Source organism: Colobus angolensis, unplaced genomic scaffold (assembly GCF_000951035.1).
Source record: "Colobus angolensis palliatus isolate OR3802 unplaced genomic scaffold, Cang.pa_1.0 Scaffold442, whole genome shotgun sequence".
Lineage (NCBI taxonomy): Eukaryota > Metazoa > Chordata > Mammalia > Primates > Cercopithecidae > Colobus > Colobus angolensis.
This window is the reverse complement of record NW_012117844.1, coordinates 280,923-300,175: the sequence shown is the minus strand read 5'-3', so window position 1 is coordinate 300,175 and position 19,253 is coordinate 280,923. Positions and strand designations below refer to the sequence as shown.

At 40.1% G+C, this 19,253-nt stretch overlaps 1 protein-coding gene across 2 annotated transcripts in view; it reads right to left on the bottom strand.

Moving 5' to 3' along the window:
• Positions 1-12,508, bottom strand: part of EFEMP1 (EGF containing fibulin-like extracellular matrix protein 1) — a 58,682-nt gene extending 46,174 nt beyond the window's left edge. The window contains exons 1-5 of one of the 2 annotated variants that reach the window (XM_011957441.1): positions 12,071-12,502; positions 11,245-11,285; positions 10,705-10,792; positions 6,237-6,285; positions 5,681-6,067 (exon numbers count right to left, since the gene is read on the bottom strand). In XM_011957441.1, the coding sequence (XP_011812831.1) occupies positions 5,681-6,067; positions 6,237-6,285; positions 10,705-10,792; positions 11,245-11,285; positions 12,071-12,412 (907 nt within the window). In that variant the 5' untranslated portion in view covers positions 12,413-12,502. Of the gene's footprint in view, positions 1-5,680; positions 6,068-6,236; positions 6,286-10,704; positions 10,793-11,244; positions 11,286-12,070 lie in introns of both variants that reach the window. The other variant, XM_011957442.1, reaches the window with a different exon arrangement.
• Positions 12,509-19,253: the final 6,745 nt, after the last annotated feature.

The window sequence follows — 19,253 nt, the reverse complement described above, 5'->3', positions numbered from 1 at the left end:
CGGCTTATTTGAAAAATAATTAAGTCTCCCCTGTAAACTCAACTCTTATCCGTTTACATAACTTTAGAGAATTTTCAGGTACTTGAGGTAATTAACAACTAAAAACAATGAAGAACTGTAAGCAGGCTAAATGCCCATTTTTCTTACTGCTTGACTTTTTTTTTTTTTTTTAAGGTTAACATCATGATTTACTCAATTATAGTCTTCCTTTTGCAAAATACCTATTTTCTGAGATCACAGTTCTTCACTGGGCTGTATAATTATATGGAAGAATAATTAGGCATTTCCTTACAAAACTAACCCATGCAGCCAGCAACCCTAATGACATTAATGAGAATCAACAAAAGGGGCAGTGTTTGAAAGCTGTTTGGTAATGACAATGCCAGGTATCTAATTGGTTACACTATGATTTTCTAATTCTCTTCTGGATATGAGATCATTTAAGTTTAAAATGAAAGAAGTCAAAGAAAGATATCCCTAGCATCTGAGAAGCTGTATATGTTACTTCAAGTTCCTCTTTGCAAATGTAGATGTACAGATAATAACTTCTTTCCTTTTCAAAAGAGTAGTTTAGTTACCCTTATGTTTATAAAGAAATGTGTAGAATATAATGGATGATCCCTAAGACTATAGAGGTTTTTAAATTTAACCCTATGTACACTGTAATTTGTTCCTTTAGACTTTACAGGAGGCAAATATGTATTTTTTAGTGTTCTAATCCCTCCTGTATCACATGTAATAATGATAAAATAAAATGATTGAAAATATAGCTGAAAGTTGGAAAAAAAACATTTAGCAAACTGAAAAATTTATAGGTGAAACATAGTATTTAATTTGGCTGTGTGGTGAAATTTTTTCCATGTGGGAATGTGAAAAGATTGCTAACTTTCCCATGGTATGATACAACTGACACATAATAACTAAGTGTGCAGGTTCTAACGTCCAGTTATCCTACACTTAAAACATCTAAAACAATGTAGAAACCTGTTCACTGGCAAACTGGCAAATGGGATCCCAACAACTGCAAAGACAGATTCTGTCCACTACTTAAAAATCAATGCAGTTTGTCTTTTGAAAGTACAAAATAAATTGTAAAAATAGTCTCACTGGACACGCAATGCCCCACCCTGAAAAAATGGCTCTAATGTTAGGACTTCTTCACTCTTGTCTGTGAGGTGCAGGCGACATGGCTATGTGGGTATGCTAGGGGCTCAACCATCCTATTTGCCTGGGATGAAGGCATTTCCAGGAACATGGAGCTTTTGGTTTTGAAACCGGAAAGTCCTGGTAGACAGAGATGGTGGAAACCCTAGGGTATGTTTTTTTCATATTTCTCAATGATACTTTATACAATATAAGCCAGGTACTGTACTCGATTTGGTTTTACAATCAACTTTATTGGGCATTAGTACTGAGTTCACTTCTTGATGGCACAGTTTCTTTACCAAGTCATGCCTGTAAATCCTAACAGAGTTTAGTAGCGGCTTAATTACCAGCTATGCAAAATGCCCGGTGTTTTAATTTTTTTAAAGTTCAATTAAACAAACAAGTTTCTTCAATTAGGGCAATCAATGCTTTCTCTTTCTTGTCAGTTCCCAAATGACTTTTTTTTTTTTTTTTTAAATACAGGAATGGAAGTCTTAGAAAGTTATATATGATTTAAAAAAAATCCTTTCTCAACTTTATCTGGTAATTTCTAACTCCATCTCCTTTAGAAATATTATATAGAGACTATTGCCAGACACAGTGGCTCAGGCCTGTAACCCCAGCACTTTGGGAGGCTGAGGGGGGTAGATCACCTGAGGTCAGGAGCTGGAGACCAGCCTGGCCAACATGGTGAAACCCTGTCTCTATGAAAAATACAAAAATTAACAGGGTGTGATGGTGCACGCCTGTAGTCACAGCTACTCGGGAGACTGAGGCACAAGAATTGCTTACAACCAGAAGGCGGAAGTTGCAGTGAGCCAAGATAGCACCACTGCACTCCAGCCTGGGTAACAGCGCGAGACTCTGTCTCAAAAAAAAAAGAGAAAGATTATATAGAGACTATGCAATAAAGGTGTAGAAAACTAAAGGTGAGCCATCAACAGGTTATAATATATTCCCCATTCATTCAACTTCTTTTTGGTGTAGATGAGTATCTGTTGTCTTTGAGGCAGATGGTATCTCATGGAAACAATTAATTTTGAAAACTCTATCTATACGTGGCTCCAGGTATGTAACACTGAAATGATCTTCATTTTGTAGATGTCAAGAATAATGTCAGTCATGGGAAACTCTCAGTGTTACTGGCTCCCACTGCATGATCCTCATTTAGCAAAAAACCTGAAAAACACCTGCTCACTATGACCTGATCTTTGAATGTTATGTTGCATTTCGAACTCCTTGTTTTTGTACAGAACTGAAAAGCCCCCAAAAAATACATGACAAGGAGTAAAAATATCATGTTTTCATTCAACAGTTAAATGGACAGGTATTTAAAATATATATTTATAAAATAGTATACATTTAAAATATCTAGTGGTATTATTTAAATTATTTAGAAGCCATCTGTGACTGGTATAGTGCATTCAAAGGCACAATTGATTTGAAGACTGAAACACAGTACAGATTTCAGTTCTTACATTTAAAATGTCCTCAGTTTTAGGTTATATAATGATAAACTATACCTGCTGAAAAATATACACAGAAAACAGAAATAATTTTTATGCAAATAAGACTCATCTGTAAGATTCATTTATTCTATCCAGTAGAACATAGGAAATGTGTCTGGATTACTGAGCATAAATATGCAACATTTAAAAGGGAGTGGAGATCTTTATTATAAACAGAAGACTCCTCAAACTCCATGATGATGTCAATAATATAGGTCCTTGGAGCACATTATTGTTCTAAACAGAGGTCCCCATACTTCCACATTGGTGCTAAAACATTATTTTGTGCTGCTGGCCTGGAATGAGAATGTCATACATCTGCAGGCAATTAGAAGAAGCTGGACTGCATGTTTGATTAGCTCAATAAGAAACGGGCACAAGTGTGACTCGACTTATGTTAGTCAAATTCCCTAGACAGATTATCCTGTTGTTATCATATGAAATAACCCCCTTTTATCAACAATTAAGTAAATCCACATTTATGGGCACTTTGCAAAATTGTGAGGTGGGAAGAAATCCAACTTAAGCCTTAGGCCTTCCAAAAAACTTTTAACCCTGCTTTCAGTGGTATAGACACCAATCCCAAATTTTAGAAACTGGCTGAATTTCACAGAACAATTTGGGTTGGAAATAACCTATGTGCGCACAGTCAACAGGTATGTATTTAGCATATTCCATAAGCAAGGCACTTAATAGTCTGCTTATAACTAAAAAAAAAATGCCCAAAGAAGTAAGAACTATAAATGTTTTACTATGTGAAATGTAACTTAGTTAGGTAGTCTAAATATTTTTGAGAAAAGTTAAATAGGATTTTATTCTTATTAATCACAGTACAGTTTCTGCCATAACCAATGCATGTGGTAAGTCTTGAATATATTTTATTCTAGGACCTCTTCATTTAGTTCTGGGCATTGTTCTTGAATTCAACCATAAATGTCAATGACTACAAACTACTTTGGGAAATGACTCATTCATTTATCTGTTTTTTTTTCTCCCAAGTACCATTAAAATATACATCTAAAGTATCAAAATAATTCAGTATATAAAAGTTTATACTTAAGAATTTTTCAGCAAAATTTTTTGATTTTGGGAAAAATACCACCAAACTTTCCAGTCTAGTTATATAACTAAATAACACAATTAAAAGCTGGTATATCTTAAATAAACTCAAGATTTTTTTATCAGTATTAACCCAAATACATGTATAAGAATAACCTCATCGTTTTAACTCCTTGACATAATCCTTAAATTCAATATCAGAATATCAAGCAGATGCTGAAGCATTCATCATCAATACTGGAATTCTGACTCATGACAGTAACACAAAACAGATGCTAATACCATGCACCCTCTGAAAAGTGACACCATCACAACATGGGTTAGGTCTTCATGTGGGGTACTTAAAACTTACAAACAAAATATGAAATAAATAAGTTAGAGCATGACAAGTTTCCTTACTTCTTTTTTTTTTTTTTTTTGAGACAGAGTCTCACTCTGTTGTCCAGGCGGGAGTACAGTGGCATGATCTCGGCTCACTGCAACCTCCACCTCCCAGGTTCAACGATTCTCCTGCTTCAGTCTCTCCAGTAGCTGAGACTACAGGCACGTGCCACCATTCATAGAGAATTTTTGTATTTTTAGTAGAGATGGGGTTTTGCCGTGTTGGCCAGGCTGGTCTCGAACTCCTGACCTCAGGTGAACAGCCCGCTTCAACCCCCCAAAGTGCTGGGATTATAGGTGTGAGCCACCATGCCCAGCCCCTTGCTTCATTTTTAAGCCATTTAAATTCGAGTATCATTTATACAGAAGATAAAACTAAACACGGGTGAATAAGGGGCAGCAACCCAGGGCACAAGAAAATGCATCTTTCATTTAATGTAGCAGCTCAGTGGTCTCTATTGAAACCCTTAGTGTTAAGGGAGGAAGGTGCTCTCTTCCTCACACATGACCAGTTAGAAAGTGAGAACTCTTGGACCCTTTCCATTGACTCACGTGTGCCATACACGTATGTGGTGGTGACATGGAGTTCTGCACTATGGGGTCTACCTAGTCAGCCTCTGGCAGGGAGAAAGGAGTCTGGAGGCTCCTATGGCCCCATTTCAGTAACACAATCTCTACACCAGGCTGCTCTGAAACGGTTTGCTAAGAAGGAAAGGGAAACAATCTCTTAGCACAGTTCAGTTAGCTAATATCCTACACGTCTTCAAAGCCCCAGGTTCTTATCACTTTGCTAGTATGAGCTTATAGCTGTTTCTAGAATACACAGTGATGTGTATGCTCTGTGAAAATAAACAGAAAAACCTAGGCAGATGATGCCATGGTGCAAGTGATATAAGTGAAAAGTGGTCAAATGAGAGCTTTAAACGAGATATAAATGTGAGTGGGGGAGAGTCCCTCCAAGGTAATGAGAAGCAGGAGCCCCATTTCTTTATTCCTGAATGAGGAAAATAAGTCTGTGGCAAGTTCAATGAAAAGAAACTTGAGAAACCAAAGGGGTACATCTGTGGAGTAGCTTGACAGCATAATTTCAAATTCCCAATGAAAAACCTGACAGCAACTTTTGCCAGCTGTGACTTTGGCACCTGCCTTCCTGGGTTGGAAGGTCAGCTCTGCACTTAGCACCTGTGTGACGTCTGGTTCTCAAACTTGGCCGCACATGAGGAACTGAAAAAAAAGCCGATGCCTGGAACCCACCCTCAGAGACTGTGATTTAACTGGGCTGGGGTGTAGCTTGGCCATTGAGAAGTTTTAAAGATTCCCAAGTAACTCTGAATATGGGCAGCTAGGGTTGGGAACCACTGATGAACTTTCTAAGCCACAGTTTCCCATTTCTAAAACAGTGATGACATCTACAGCAACTACCCTTTAGGAATATTGTGATGATTAAATATGATAATGCAGACAAAGCACTTAGCATGATGTCTGGCATGCGGGAAGTCCTTAATAAATGTGAATTATTATCACCCTTACCACGAGGTGCACTTGGGCAAAAGCTTTCAATGGTTAGGAAAATAAGTTATTCCTACCTTGGCACACGTTGTGTTCACTTTGCTCGTAGCCTGCTGCACATTGGATACGGTGGGAAGGGTTGGAGGGAATGCGCTGAGGGTCAGCTGGGTTCCGCCGGATGACAAAGTTATTTCGGCCAGTCTGCACTTCAGGGCCTGCGACTGCAGCAGCACTGGCCACAAAACCACCCCCAGGCAACACTCCACTGGTTGCCATGCTGCTGGCAGCTACAACCCCAGTGGTTGCCCCTGAGGTTCCTTCTGCTGGTGGTGTTTCCTGCTGAGGCTGTTCATTATTGACAATAATCTGGGCTGTTTTCGGAAGGCAGAGGTATCCTCCATAGTGGTTGACGCATTTCATTCCACCTTTACAAGCGTCTGGGACAATGTCACATTCATCAATATCTGTGGTCAGTAATAAAATAAGTCAGGAATCTTCTAAGAAGGAAAAATCGAACACGTAAATATAATGCTTATGCCTTTTTGGTATAACACAAGACAGGATAGAAAGAGTGACACAAGAGATGGAGACAGAAGGCAATGATCACATGGGAAGTCTTTGAAGCTGGCTCACCTTTGCATTGCTGTCTCACAGGATCCCACTCATATCCATCAGTGCATTGCTGCAAAGAAAACATCAAAGGTGGGGCCAGGACACTGTTAATTGGTGTGTCCATTCCCTAAGAAATCACTTTAAAAGCTTCATTCTTATCGCAACAATCCTTGCGCTAAAGTCTTAGATATATGATGAGATGGGTGGTTTAACATTCTATCACTTTTTTTTAAAAGACAACTCTGTGCATTGGACAACTTCAGGGGTCCATTCTCAATCATCAGCTGCCTAGACTCTTCTGTTGTTTTTGGTACAGTTGCCCAGTACCATCTTCTTTTCTATTTTGAGACTAATCTTCTCCAACTTCTCTGACTGCTCTTTATTAATTTGCCTTTTTCCCACATTGTAAATGTGAAAAAAAAAAAAGACCAAATTCTCTCTCTTTCCTTGCCCTCTCCCCTGCCCCCGCTCCCAACCAGCGCTGGGCTCTTCTCTCTCTCTCTGAATCCTCTTACAGCATGCAAGCACCTAGCTTTCTTTACCATTCTTACCTCCATCTCACATCCTGGCCTGTTCCCTAGCTTCAGTTCCTAGGGTACAAATGTGTTCCTCCTAGCAGTTCCCAGCTTCAGTCTCCTCTCTAGTTCACCCACTGAACAAACAGCCTATGGAGCACCTTCTGAAACCAGGCAGTTTTAGGGCCTGGGGATGCAAAGATGATGCAGACTTTGTCCCTGTCCTCAAGCAGCTCAAAGACCAGAAGAGGAGACAGATAGGTAGACAAGTTGCAGTAAGATGGCAGGTGCCTTCTACAAGTGTACACGGGAAGGAGTGATGGACTCTGCTCCGGGGCATGGGTGAGCATGGCAAGCAGAAGGGAAGGCTTGACAGAGGAGGTGACAGTGAAGCAGGCTTTACAGGATGAGCAGGATTTTTCCAGATGAATGTGGGAATTCTAGGAAGACAGGCTACTGTGACAAAGGCATAAAATTGTTGAAAAGGGAAGGAGCTGCAAGGAGTTCTGGGTAGGTGGAGGACGAGGTTACAGAGGTAGGCAGAGCCAAATCAAGAAAGCCTTTCTTTAGGAATGGAAGCCTGAATTCTACCCTGAAGGTCAATGAATCTCAAGCTTTATTGTGTCTAAGGATCACTCAGGGTGCTTGTTAAAATGAAGATTCCTGGGCCCACCCAAAGGATTTGATTCTGTAGGTCTGGGTAGGGGGCCTGGAATCTAAATGCTTAGCAAGTATCCCAGGTGATTCCCATACAGGTTGTCTAGGAACTACTTGAGAAATGTAGGTATAGGCAGTAAGAGGCCTCTGAAGAACTTTTAAGCTCAGAAAGCAATCTGATCAGACGCTCACTTGAGAAAGTCACTGTGAGGAAGAAGCCTAAGGAAGGACTGAGCAAAAGTGGAGTAAACAAACAAATAAACTTAAATTCTTTTAATATAACTGAGAGTTGCTTATGTACACAATGGATGCTTGACAAGGAAATAGCTGAATGGAAGCCCAGAGATCCATTTAGATATTTTACTGATGTCTGAAACTTACTGGAGTGAGAACTAAATTCACTTTGTCTCTCAGACTAATTTTTTTCTTGTTTCCCAAACAGTGTTCAAGGTACCACCACCTTTCTCAAAACCCAGGATTCCAACTTTAACATCAGTGCTGAATCTCCACTTATTTTCCTTCCATCTCTGCTGACTTTGTGTCCATTTCTTCATCTACCATGTAGATGTAAGTCTTTTGCTGGCCCGTGAGTAGGCAAGGCCCCGTATCTCTACATGCTGCATACAGACCCCATGATGGTCTTTCTTGTGCTCTTGGTTATGTTGCTCCTCTCTCTGAGACCTCACAGTGACCTCCAGGTCTCTCTCATCATCACCATCTCTGGGTTCCTTCCACTACCCACTTCCAGCTGATCTGACCTTATCACCACCTGGATTGGTCTCAGGTGCTTTCAGCTCTAGCTTTTGATTATGCCACTCTCTGACTCAGCTGCCTCTTCAGGCTTTCTAGATCAATCCAACCGAGGTCATCACTTCCTTCAAGAACCAGCACAGAGTTCTGTCTCCTCTAATATGCCGGCACCAACATTAATCACCTCCTTGCTTTTCTATTTCCTTGGCAATTTTTTTTTTTTTTTTGAGACGGAGTCTCGCTCTGTCGACCAGGCTGGACTGCAGTGGCTGGATCTCGGCTCACTGCAAGCTCCGTCTCCCGGGTTTACGCCATTCTCCTGCCTCAGCCTCCCGAGTAGCTGGGACTACAGGCGCCTGCCACCTTGCCCAGCTAGTTTTTTTGTATTTTTTAGTAGAGACGGGGTTTCACCATGTTAGCCAGGATGGTCTCGATCTCCTGACCTCGTGATCCACCCACCTCGGCCTCCCAAAGTGCTGGGATTACAGGCTTGAGCCACCACGCCCGGCCTTTCCTTGGTAATTTGTATAATCTGTATAATAGTATCATTTGTACTTGCTTAGGAACTTTGTAGTTTTCAACACTGTCTTCCCAGGGTAAATTCTCCAAGAGGGGGCTGAATTTTCTTAGTAAACAAATAAATTCTTTTAATAGTGTTGAGAATTGCTTATGCAGATACTTGTTGAGTAAATAGCTGAATGGACACCATCTTTAATATGGAAGAGGACTTGAAGCTATTTTGTGGAGCCCTTTCTTCTGAAGAGTATCTTTCAAGCCAGGCAAAAATGGCAGTTCACTTGAATAATTTGTATGGTAAATAGAGAAGACTTGCAGTTTGTTTAGTATTTACTTCTAGACATTTAATGTCAGTGTACTGTTAAGTATGCCTAGACTGAGTTTAGCTTCACCACTTGGCTACGTAGCCCTAAGCAAGTTAGACACTCTCAGATCTTCAGTTCTACCACTAGTAGAAGGAAGACGATGCCACTTACCTTACACATTGTCGCAAGGATCAAAGGAGATCGTGTCTCCACAGCGGGGTACTCAAAAATAGTTATTATCTTGTCCTTTAACCACGACTTATTAGGCATATAAAATTTAAAGGAGAATAGGCCCAATCTTAGCACAAAAGGTAACATATCTGGAAAATTTGTTACACTAATAATGAACCTTAGTTAGTGGTCTTAAAACTATCATGTTTAAGTCACAGGGAACCTTCTCTGGTAAAAATGAGTAAGATTTAGGTGATTAGCAAAGGGAAGGGCATAGAAGATAAGCAATTGGAAAAAGAAGTAAAATCTTTTATGAGATTATTATAAAAGTGGGTAGTGAATTTAATTTTAGCTCCCTGAGAAGGCAGTAAGTTTAGTCTGAATAACAAAACATTTTCATTTTAAGATAAACAGCACATGCCTTCATTTTTCTTGCTTTATTTATCTTCAGCAGAGGAAGCAACTGCATTTAACATGAAGTTAACAAAATATTTGTATTAAGCTATTTTATTTATAGTGGATCTGAACAACAGAAAGGAACATTTGCCAGACGAATACTAACATTCTAGGGAAAATGTGGTACCAAAAAGTGAGATAATGTTTATTATCAGTAATTGACATTAGTTCATTTTTAAGAGTTTTCTTTTCAGAAATTTTTCACATTCTTTCCAGTAGGATTACTTAATTTTAAACTGGGAGCAGTAGAAAAATGTGTTTTTCATATTCCAATCCAGGACAAATGTCATTTGCCTCACACTGATTAAAGACAAGAAAACACAAAACAGAGGTGCAAACAAACTCACCAGAAGTGAGGTCGGTACTGTCCTTCTCTGTTCTCACCACAGCTATTTGTAGCAGTGGGAGGGGTCAGATGATCTTTTAAATATTTTATTAAACATTGGTTACACCTATGCAATTAACTAATCAAATATTACTTGGAAATATCAGAGATGCTAATTAGAAAATGCAAAACAGAGTTGCACACATTATGTTTGAAAACCACTTTAGCCAATATGCATCCTAGTAACACATAAAGTGTGTCTGCCTTTATTTATTAGAATTATCAGTTATACAAAAAAGAATGAATATACAGCCTTTATAAATTCAATAAAGGCCACTTACATGAGAATGTATGTCATGTACACAAAGGAGGCCATGTGTCTTTATGGTGTTTAATGTTCTTACTTGACTTGAGTCTTATTCTGCACGTATTGGTTTTATCTGCATGTGGTAGGAATCCAGGTTTTCCAGTTCCTTACACCCATGAATTTGTTGAATGTTTTGGAAACATGTAACTTTCTTTGGTTTTAGTTTTTAAACGGATCCCATTTTTAGCATTGCACAAATGATTACATGTTGGTTCCTATCTTAGGTGGTGAGCCCAGTGAACTTTTGAAAGGATCAAGGGGGCAATTTACAACGAATCTTAGATATGAAGCATGAATAAAGTGTTGTTTAATTTATCACCCTCCTCACAGTATAGCCCAAATACACTGAGGGGGGTGTGTAAAATCTTTTTTTTTTGTCACAGAATCCCGCTGAACCGTACTTATTTCAAATTCCATCACCCCTTACCGTGTACGTGATGGTTTCTTCGGTGTCCTGTGACTTGACGAGCGCCAGAGTCAGCATAGTTAGGAAAAGGGCTTTCAACATTGTGAATCTCAAAGAAAATACAGGACAAACTGATGTTTAGTATCTGCTGCGGGGAAAGTAACAAAACTTTAGCAGTGAACACAAGCGAGGAAGGGAGGGTGGGAGAGGCTGAGGCTCCACCGTACTCAGCTTCCAATCTGCTTTCTCATCTCCCCTCCCCCTCCTGAACCTTCTCGGTGGCCAACGAACAAGGCAGCAAAGACGTAAAAACTGCTGCAGAATTGCCTTTCACGTTACTCCATCCTGCTACACTGTTTACATACAAAAGACATTCAGCGTGCATTTTATACTGCACCTACAAACCGGGCTGTAGAAAGAGGGGGGTCGAAAGGAAAAAACAGTACATTTCAAAGGGGACGGTGCATTTCCTGCCCCTCAAACCCACACGCCCGGGGATGGAGGTGGGGCTGCAAAACTCTATTCCCTAGAACGTTAAGGCTTTCCCAGTATATTGCTCACCTTGAGCTAGCAAAGTTCCTTGCACAGATCAGCAAAAATACCTGCGAGCCGATATGAATCGCCTTGGCCTCAGGCTTTTCATTTTTTAAACAAAATAACAATACAAAGTTCAGAGAGCGATCTCCCAGTTCCAGTGGAACACTAGACCTTCTCACATCTCTCAGAGCTTCTCGCATCCCCCCGCACAACCTCTCAAAGTGGCATTTCCACGCCTTTATCTGCGCACAGCTTTGTTTAAAAGTCCCAGGTTGTGTGGAGGGGCAGCCCAAAGCGAGTGCTTCTCTTTTGTCATATCAGTCCCTGGGTCCCCGACAAGCTACCTTCGGTATCAGGCTGCCTAGGACCGGAACCAGGGATCGCACCGCCACCCGAGGTACCAGTTTCTGGCGGGCGGCCTGGTCCGGCAGGGAGATGAGGTCCCCTTTCTTAACAGCAAGCTAACGCGGCGGTCCCGTGGAGCTGCTCACCGTCCCAGCTTCTGACCAGCTCCTGTGGAATCCAGGAATCCAGGTGCGGCTTAAATCTCGCACACTGGTCCCCTAAACTTTCAAAACTACGTTTATGGGCAAAGCCCTGCCAGCTGGTTGTGGGCGCGCACACACATGCCCATCCCAACAGATGTCACCCGAGTACTCGCACTTGCTGACAGATCGCATTCCGAGGCTGCACACCTCCACCTCCCTCTCTGCCCGAGACACCCTGCACAGTCCAGGGCAGTTCTCGAGTACTCAGCACCCCTCAGGTCACCCCACCTCACTCACTCTCCCGCGCGCGGCCCCGTGAGCACTGGGCTCGCTCGGGGCGACACCCCGTCAGGGGCTCCTACCTGCGCGGCCGCGCTGCGCTCCGGGCCCGGGCAGCGAGGGGAGTGCGCAGGGGAGGGCAGCCCCGTGGGTCTGATCTGGCGAAGTCTGGCAGCGGCCGCGGCGGCAGGAGGAGGAGGAGAAAGGGAGGGAAAGGGGGAGGGCGAAGGGGGGCGGAGGAGAGAGCTGAGGGAGGCGCAAGCGCTGAGCCAAGCGCTGCGAGCCCGGCGGTAGAGCGCGCAGCGCAGCGAGGTCTGCGCCCCCTGCGCCAGGGGCCTTCTCTGCCGCCCCAGCCTGCTCTCCCTTGCCAGCCCGTCGTTTCCCAGACTCACGGGGACCCCAGGCCAGAGAGGACACGTTGACATGTGATGTCCTGGGTGTGCTTCTGCCTGGGGATACTCCCACTCTCTAGTGCATTTTCTTGTTCTCCAAGGAACAAGAGGAGACCAGAGGGTCTCTAGAAATTGCTGTTAATTTTTTTTTTTTCCCAATAAGTGAATGCTAGGAGAGTAAATTAACCCCATTCATAGAACTGTTTCCTTACCTTTTCTTTCAGATTTTTTTTTTGAGGTGTCTGCTTTCACAAATGGAGAAAAATGAGAATTCATCCATTCAACAAATGTTTGCCACCTACTGTGTGCTAAGTGTTGGGAATAGGCCAAATAGAACTTGCACTAACAAAACTGTGAGGTGGGGTTTGTTTTACGGTCTCTCAAACCTCCCTTTATGGTAACAAGTGTTGGCGAGAATGGAGAAAAGGGAACGCTTGTACGCTGTTGGTGGAACGTAAATTAGTACACACATGATGGAAAATTGTATGGAGGTTTCTCAAAAATCTGAAAGTAGAATTATCATATGATCCAGCAATCTCATTTCTGGGTGTTTACTGGGAAGATTTGAAATCAGTATGTTGAGGAGATGTCTGTACTTTCATGTTTATTGCAGCACTATTCACAATTGCCAAGATATGGAATCAACTTAAGTGTCCATTAAGGGATAAATGGATAAAGAAAATGTGGCATATATGTGTGTGTGTGTGTGTGTATTATCTATATGTATTATCTATATACACACACACATATATATATGCCTTTTTAAGGCTAAATAGTATTCCATTGTGTGTGTGTGAGTGTGCGCGTGTGTATATGAGCCCATTCTTTTGAAAAGTATCTTTCAAGCCAGGCAAAAATGGCAGTTCACTGGGATAATCTGTATGGTAAATAGAGAAGACTTGCAGTTTGTTTTTGGTATTTACTTATAGACATTTAATGTCAGAGTACTATTAAGTATGCCTAGACTGAGTTTAGCTTCACCACTTGGCTATGTAGCCCTAAGAAAGTTAGACAGTCTCTTTGATCTTCAGTTCTACCATGATGCCACTTACCTTACACTTTGCCACAAGGATCAAAGGAGATCGTGTCTCCACAGCGGGGTACTCAAAAATAGTTATTATTTTGTCCTTTAACCACGAATTATTAGGCATACAAAATTTAAAAGAGAATAGTATTCCATTGTGTGTGTGTGTGTGTGTGTGTGTGTATACACACACACACAATGGAATACTATTTAGCCTTAAAAAAGAAATTCTGTCATTTGTGATAACAAGAATGGAAGTGGAGAACATTATGCCCAGTGAAATAAGCCAAATACAGGAACACAAATACCACATGTTCTCAAGTATCTGAATGTAACTTAAAACAATTGAATTCATAGAAGCAGAGAGTAGAATGGTGATTACCAGAGGCTAGGGTTGCAGGGAATGGAGAGATAACAGAATGTAAGCCTCAATTAGATAGGAAGAATAAGGGCTGGGTGCGTTGGCTCACGCCTGCAATCCCAGCACTTTGGGTGGCCAAAGTGGGCAGATCACCTGAGGTCAGGAGTTTAAGACCAGCCTGGCCAACATGGCGAAACCCCATCTCTACTAAAAATACAAAAATTAGGCGCATGCCTGTAATTCCAGCTACTCAGGAGGATGAGGCAGAATGATCGCTTCAACCCTGCGAGGCAGAGGTTGCAGTGAGCTGAGATCGCCCCTCTGGGTGACAGAGTGAGACTCCATCTCAAAAAAAAAAGACAAGTTTGATTTTTTTTTTAGATCAGTTGCACGGTGTTGTGAATAAAGCCGATAATTGAGTACTGTATATTTCATTATCACTAAGAGAGTAAATTTCAAATGTTCTCATCACAAAAAATGTCAAATATTTGAGGTGATGGATATGTTAATTAGCTTGGTTTAATTATTCCACATTGTATTAAAAAATCATAACACCTTGTACCCTATTAATATATACAACTATAATTTGTCAATATATAATAAAAAGTATCCCTTTTTATGGCTTTCTTTTTTCATCTATAGCTTCTCTTTTCTTCACTTGTTGACTTAGTGAAATCTCCAATACTGCTTTTTCAAAGTTGGGCATTTCACTTTCACCTTTCATACTCAGTGGAATTTCAGGAATCTGGAGAGAAAAATCTTTTTTTCTGTCTTTACCAAATCATACCACACAAATTGCAGTTACCTCTGAAGGCTCCAACTCTAAAGTCACAGTAATAGCTTGCTTCTAAGGCATCTGTCTTCTAGGAAGCAAATGGCCAAATAGAATTTCATGAATGAGACAACTTACAAACTGAAGGAGTTAAAGACTTTGACTCTGTCCTTGAGCAGGAGGCAGAGCTTAGGAGGAGAGGAACAGCTCCTTTCCTTTCCTGCTGACCAAAGGTGGGAGGGTGGTAGAGACTGCAGGAGAGGGAGGTTATCAAGTGGAAGCTGCTCTCTTTATCTCTAGGGTATCCAGTGTGGGTTACCTAGACGTTGCCAGTTTGGTAGCAAGCCACACAGTATTGGACGAGATCAGAGGGGAGGTGTACAACCCTCCGTAAACATTACTTGAGTATACAGGGTTTTGGTAATGGTATCGAATATTTTTACTACGAAAATTCTAGTAAGTGTTTTCCCCAAGTCATTAATGACCTCCAGATTTTTTTAAAATGAATCTTTACTTTTTGTACAGTAAGAAGATCTGTGCACATGGTTTTTCCTGTTTCTCTTAAACTCTTTCTACCTGTTCTTAGCCATTTTTCCAGAAAAATGGGGTGAAAACTCTCAAATTTATATCTCCAGCCTGGAACTGTTCCTATATATCCAACTGCCAACTTGCTATCTTCATTTGGGTATCTAATGGATGTTTCAAACTGAATGCAACTGCTGTTATCATCCCCAAACCTACTCCACCCACCTTCACCGTCTCAGTTAAAGCAATTTCATCATTGCTTTTGCTCAGATTCAGGACCATGGAGTCATCCTTGATTTCTCTTTTTCTGAGATATCCTGCATTCTATCCTTCAGAAAATTCTGTTGGCTTCACCTTCAAAATATATCCAGAATGGAACCACTTCTCATCACCTCTTTTGCAACCACTCTAGTCTAAGCCACCACCATTTTCCACCTGTATTATTGCAACATCCTCCTAATTGGTCTCCTTGTTTACAACCTTGTTCTCCTGTAGCCTTTTTGCAGTGGGAGTTCATATGAATGGAATCATAGAGTACATACTCTTTTGGGTCTGACTTCCTTCACTCAGCATGTTTGAGATGCATCCTTGTTATCAGGTGTATAAGAAGCACATTCCTTTTTATTGCTGAGTAGTATTCCATTGTGTGTATGTACCCTGATTTGTTTGTTTATATCTTAATAGATACTTGGATTGTTTATGAATAAATCTGCTATGGACATTCACATGTAAGTCTTTGTTGGGATATGTTTTCTTTTAGATAAACACTTAGGAGTGAAATTGCTAAGTCATATGGTAGGAGTAAGTTTAACATTATAAGACAGTGTCAAACTGTTTTATAAAGTGAGTGTGTTATTTTATGTTCTTACCAGCAATATGTGAGATTCAATTTGCCCGAAATCCTTGCCAACTCCTGGTATTGTCAGTAATTTACAATGTTAGCCAATGTGGTGGGTGTGTAAATGGTATTTCATTGTGGTTTTATTTTACATTTCTCTGATGTCCAGATGTCTCTGATGTTGAATTTTGCTTTTCGTGTGCTTATTGTCCATCAATATATTTTCTTTCAAAATTTTGTTCATTTCTTTATTTTTTGGCCTTGTTAGTTGTAAGAGTTTTTAAAAATAGTCTTCCTGCAAGTCCTCTTTAGATTTACATTTTTTGAACATTCTTTCTGGTGTTTGTCTTGTCTTTCCAATTTGTTAATGCTGTCTCTTGAGAGCAAACATTTTAAATTTTGATTTTTTTTTTTTTGAGTTGGAGTCTCGCTCTGTCACTCAGGCTAGAGTGTAGTGGCGTGATCTTGGCTCACTGCAACCTCCGTCTCCCGGGCTCAAGCAATTCTCCTGCCTCAGCCTCCTGAGTAGCTGGGAATACAGGTGCACACCACCACGCCCGGCTAATTTTTGTATTTTTAGTAGAGACAGGGTTTCACCATATTGGTCAGGATGGTCTCGATCTCCTGACCTTGTGATCCATCTGCCTCAGCATCCCAAAGTGCTGGGATTATAAGAGTGAGCCACTGCACCCTGCTGGATGATTTATTTAATGGAGTCCAACTTTATGGATTCAAACTGGATGCATGGATTGAGCAGAATGCAAGTGGAGATTGCAGCAGATTCACCTTCCTAAATTGTTCTGAGCTCAGAGGAATCTGAGATTTTAAAGATTTGGGCCAGGCACGGTGGCTCACGCCTGTAATCCCAGCATTTTGGGAGGCTGAGGCAGGTGGTTCACTTAAGGCCAGGAGTTCAAAACCAGCCTGGTCAACACGGCGAAACCCCGTCTCTACTAAAAATACAAAAATTAGCTGGGCATGGTGGTGTGTGCCTGTAATTCCAGCTACTCAGGAGGTTGTAGTGAGCCGAGATTGCGCTACTGCACTCCTGGGTGATGGAGCAAGACTCTGTATCAATAATAATAATAATAATAATAATAAATAAAAAAGAGAGAGAAAGATTTGAAGATGTATTTGGTGACAAAAATTCATAATTTTAGAAGAGATTCACAGATGTTGATGATCACACACTGAGCACTATGCTCTGTGTCTCTGTATCCTTTGGAGTGTGTGTCTGAATCGAACGTTACTATCAGTGTGGCTGAGTCTTAAGAGTACTTAATCAAGGTGTAGAATAACTGTGTCCAATAGGGACCCACATTGGGTATCCCTGGCATGCTAGAGACGAAGATATGAATCACAGAATTAGCCTGCAGTTTCTGGCCATGTATCCAAACCAGGCAACATTTGGGTCCACTTGATTTGTAAAAGTATATTCTCCTAGGAAACTGCTGAAGAAGAAGCCAAGGCTGGAACCAGAATTGATGGAAAAAACCCTCTCCTTCTTACAGAAAGAATTCATTTAAAAACACTGGTATTCTTACTGAATTGATAAAAATGGATCATTGACTGCTGATAGCCCTGTAATGGACTCTTGCAAGAATAATGTTGATTAAATTATTTATTTTCTTGGACTGCTTTCTTATTGATGTATAAAAATTCAGTATTTTTGAATAGCAGAATTTACCATTATTATCCATGAAAATATTCTCATGATGAATACACATTTGGATTTCTGATATACTGTATGTGACTGAAACAAGAAAGAGATGGTTTTTAATTTTTTTTTAGGGCTAAAATTCTTTGTTTCTATGTTGTCTTTTTTGTCAGTGATTTGGAGTTTGCATCAGGCCAAGAGAAGCGATGAACTTAAGTGAGCCTTCAACAGACGCTAAGTCTTTTCTTTAAAAAATCCACATTACACATAAGCAATTTTAAATTTGTACATAGAAGCTAATGTGTAGTTATTAAATTGATTGCTAAAATATGCCCCCAACATTCACTCATGTGACTGGTGGCCTGCGCATTAGAAGAGGACTCACTGAAATACATGGAGGTTGGAGTGCAGCTTTGGCCTCAAAGAATATTGGCAAATTTGCATTTATGCAACATTAATTTGCCTCAAGTATGTCACTGGTAAGTTCTTTGTTTTAGTGAGTGCCAGATGTATTCTTCTTCAGAATATATTTGGTGAAAGTCTCTTTCTGAATGCCAAACGGACATGAGAAAACTTTCAGTCATCTGGAGCTTGTAAATTGTTCTAAAATTTTTGGGATTTTATTGAAGGCTTGATTTCATCATAAAGCAGAGAATACCTTGGAAGAATAAAAAGCAAATCAATCAGAAATGATTGGAACCAGTAATTAGATTTTCCTTGGAGAGATAAAAATGTATGATGTAAATCCACTGCCTTGCAAAAAAGATTGCTTTCTAACAAGTTATCAGATCTTACAGAGCAACTTCAGATGCGAACACAGATGTGAAACTTTTTTTTTAATTTAATTGTTGTTTTCAGCTACAAATTCCCCCCTCTCTCTTTTCAAACTTAGATATTCCGGAAACTTCATTTGGCTAATCAAGGCTGATGGGGTTTCAGGATGATTGTATTATGGAGCATGAAATTAGAAATAATATCCATGAAAATTAGTAATTTTATTTCAATATGTAATTTAAAGAACTGGATCATCACTCCACTTTTGCCAATTTGGAACCTTTTCATAGTATTTTGTTGATTTTTAGAATTTTCTTTGTTCTACTTTCCAACTTTATTTTACCTTACTTGAATTATTTTTTCCTTCAGTTAGTGGATGAGAAGCACAGAAATGCTCTTCATCTGTCTTTTTGTGAATAGTTAATCTTATATCTTGATGCTGATTTCAGATAACAAAACAGATTTTAAAATATCTTTGAAAATATTTAAATTAATTTTTAAAGAACAATGGTTTAAACACAATCATAGATATTTTGTGTTTGCTGACATTTAGAATTAAAAAAATATATAGCATTAGTAAGACTGATTTATGATTTTTTCCTCTTAGTATGTCATATCCTATACCAGTGGAACTGCTGAGACCAAAGCCTAAAAATGGAATGGATGTTATTATTTTCTGTCTGCTATTCAAGGAACTTTAAAGCATAAATTATTTTGATAAACTAGCATTAACTTCTAACTTCTGTCTCACTGTAGAATGTGGAAAGACTTGAAAAATAACCCACAAACTTTCCTGCTTGAAATTTATAATATGCTGCTAGCAGATAATTTATAAGAAATGGCATATTTGACTTTTATTGTTGACTAAATAGGGCAAATGTAGAAACTCTATTCAAGGTAAGAGGTTAAAAGTTTATATATCC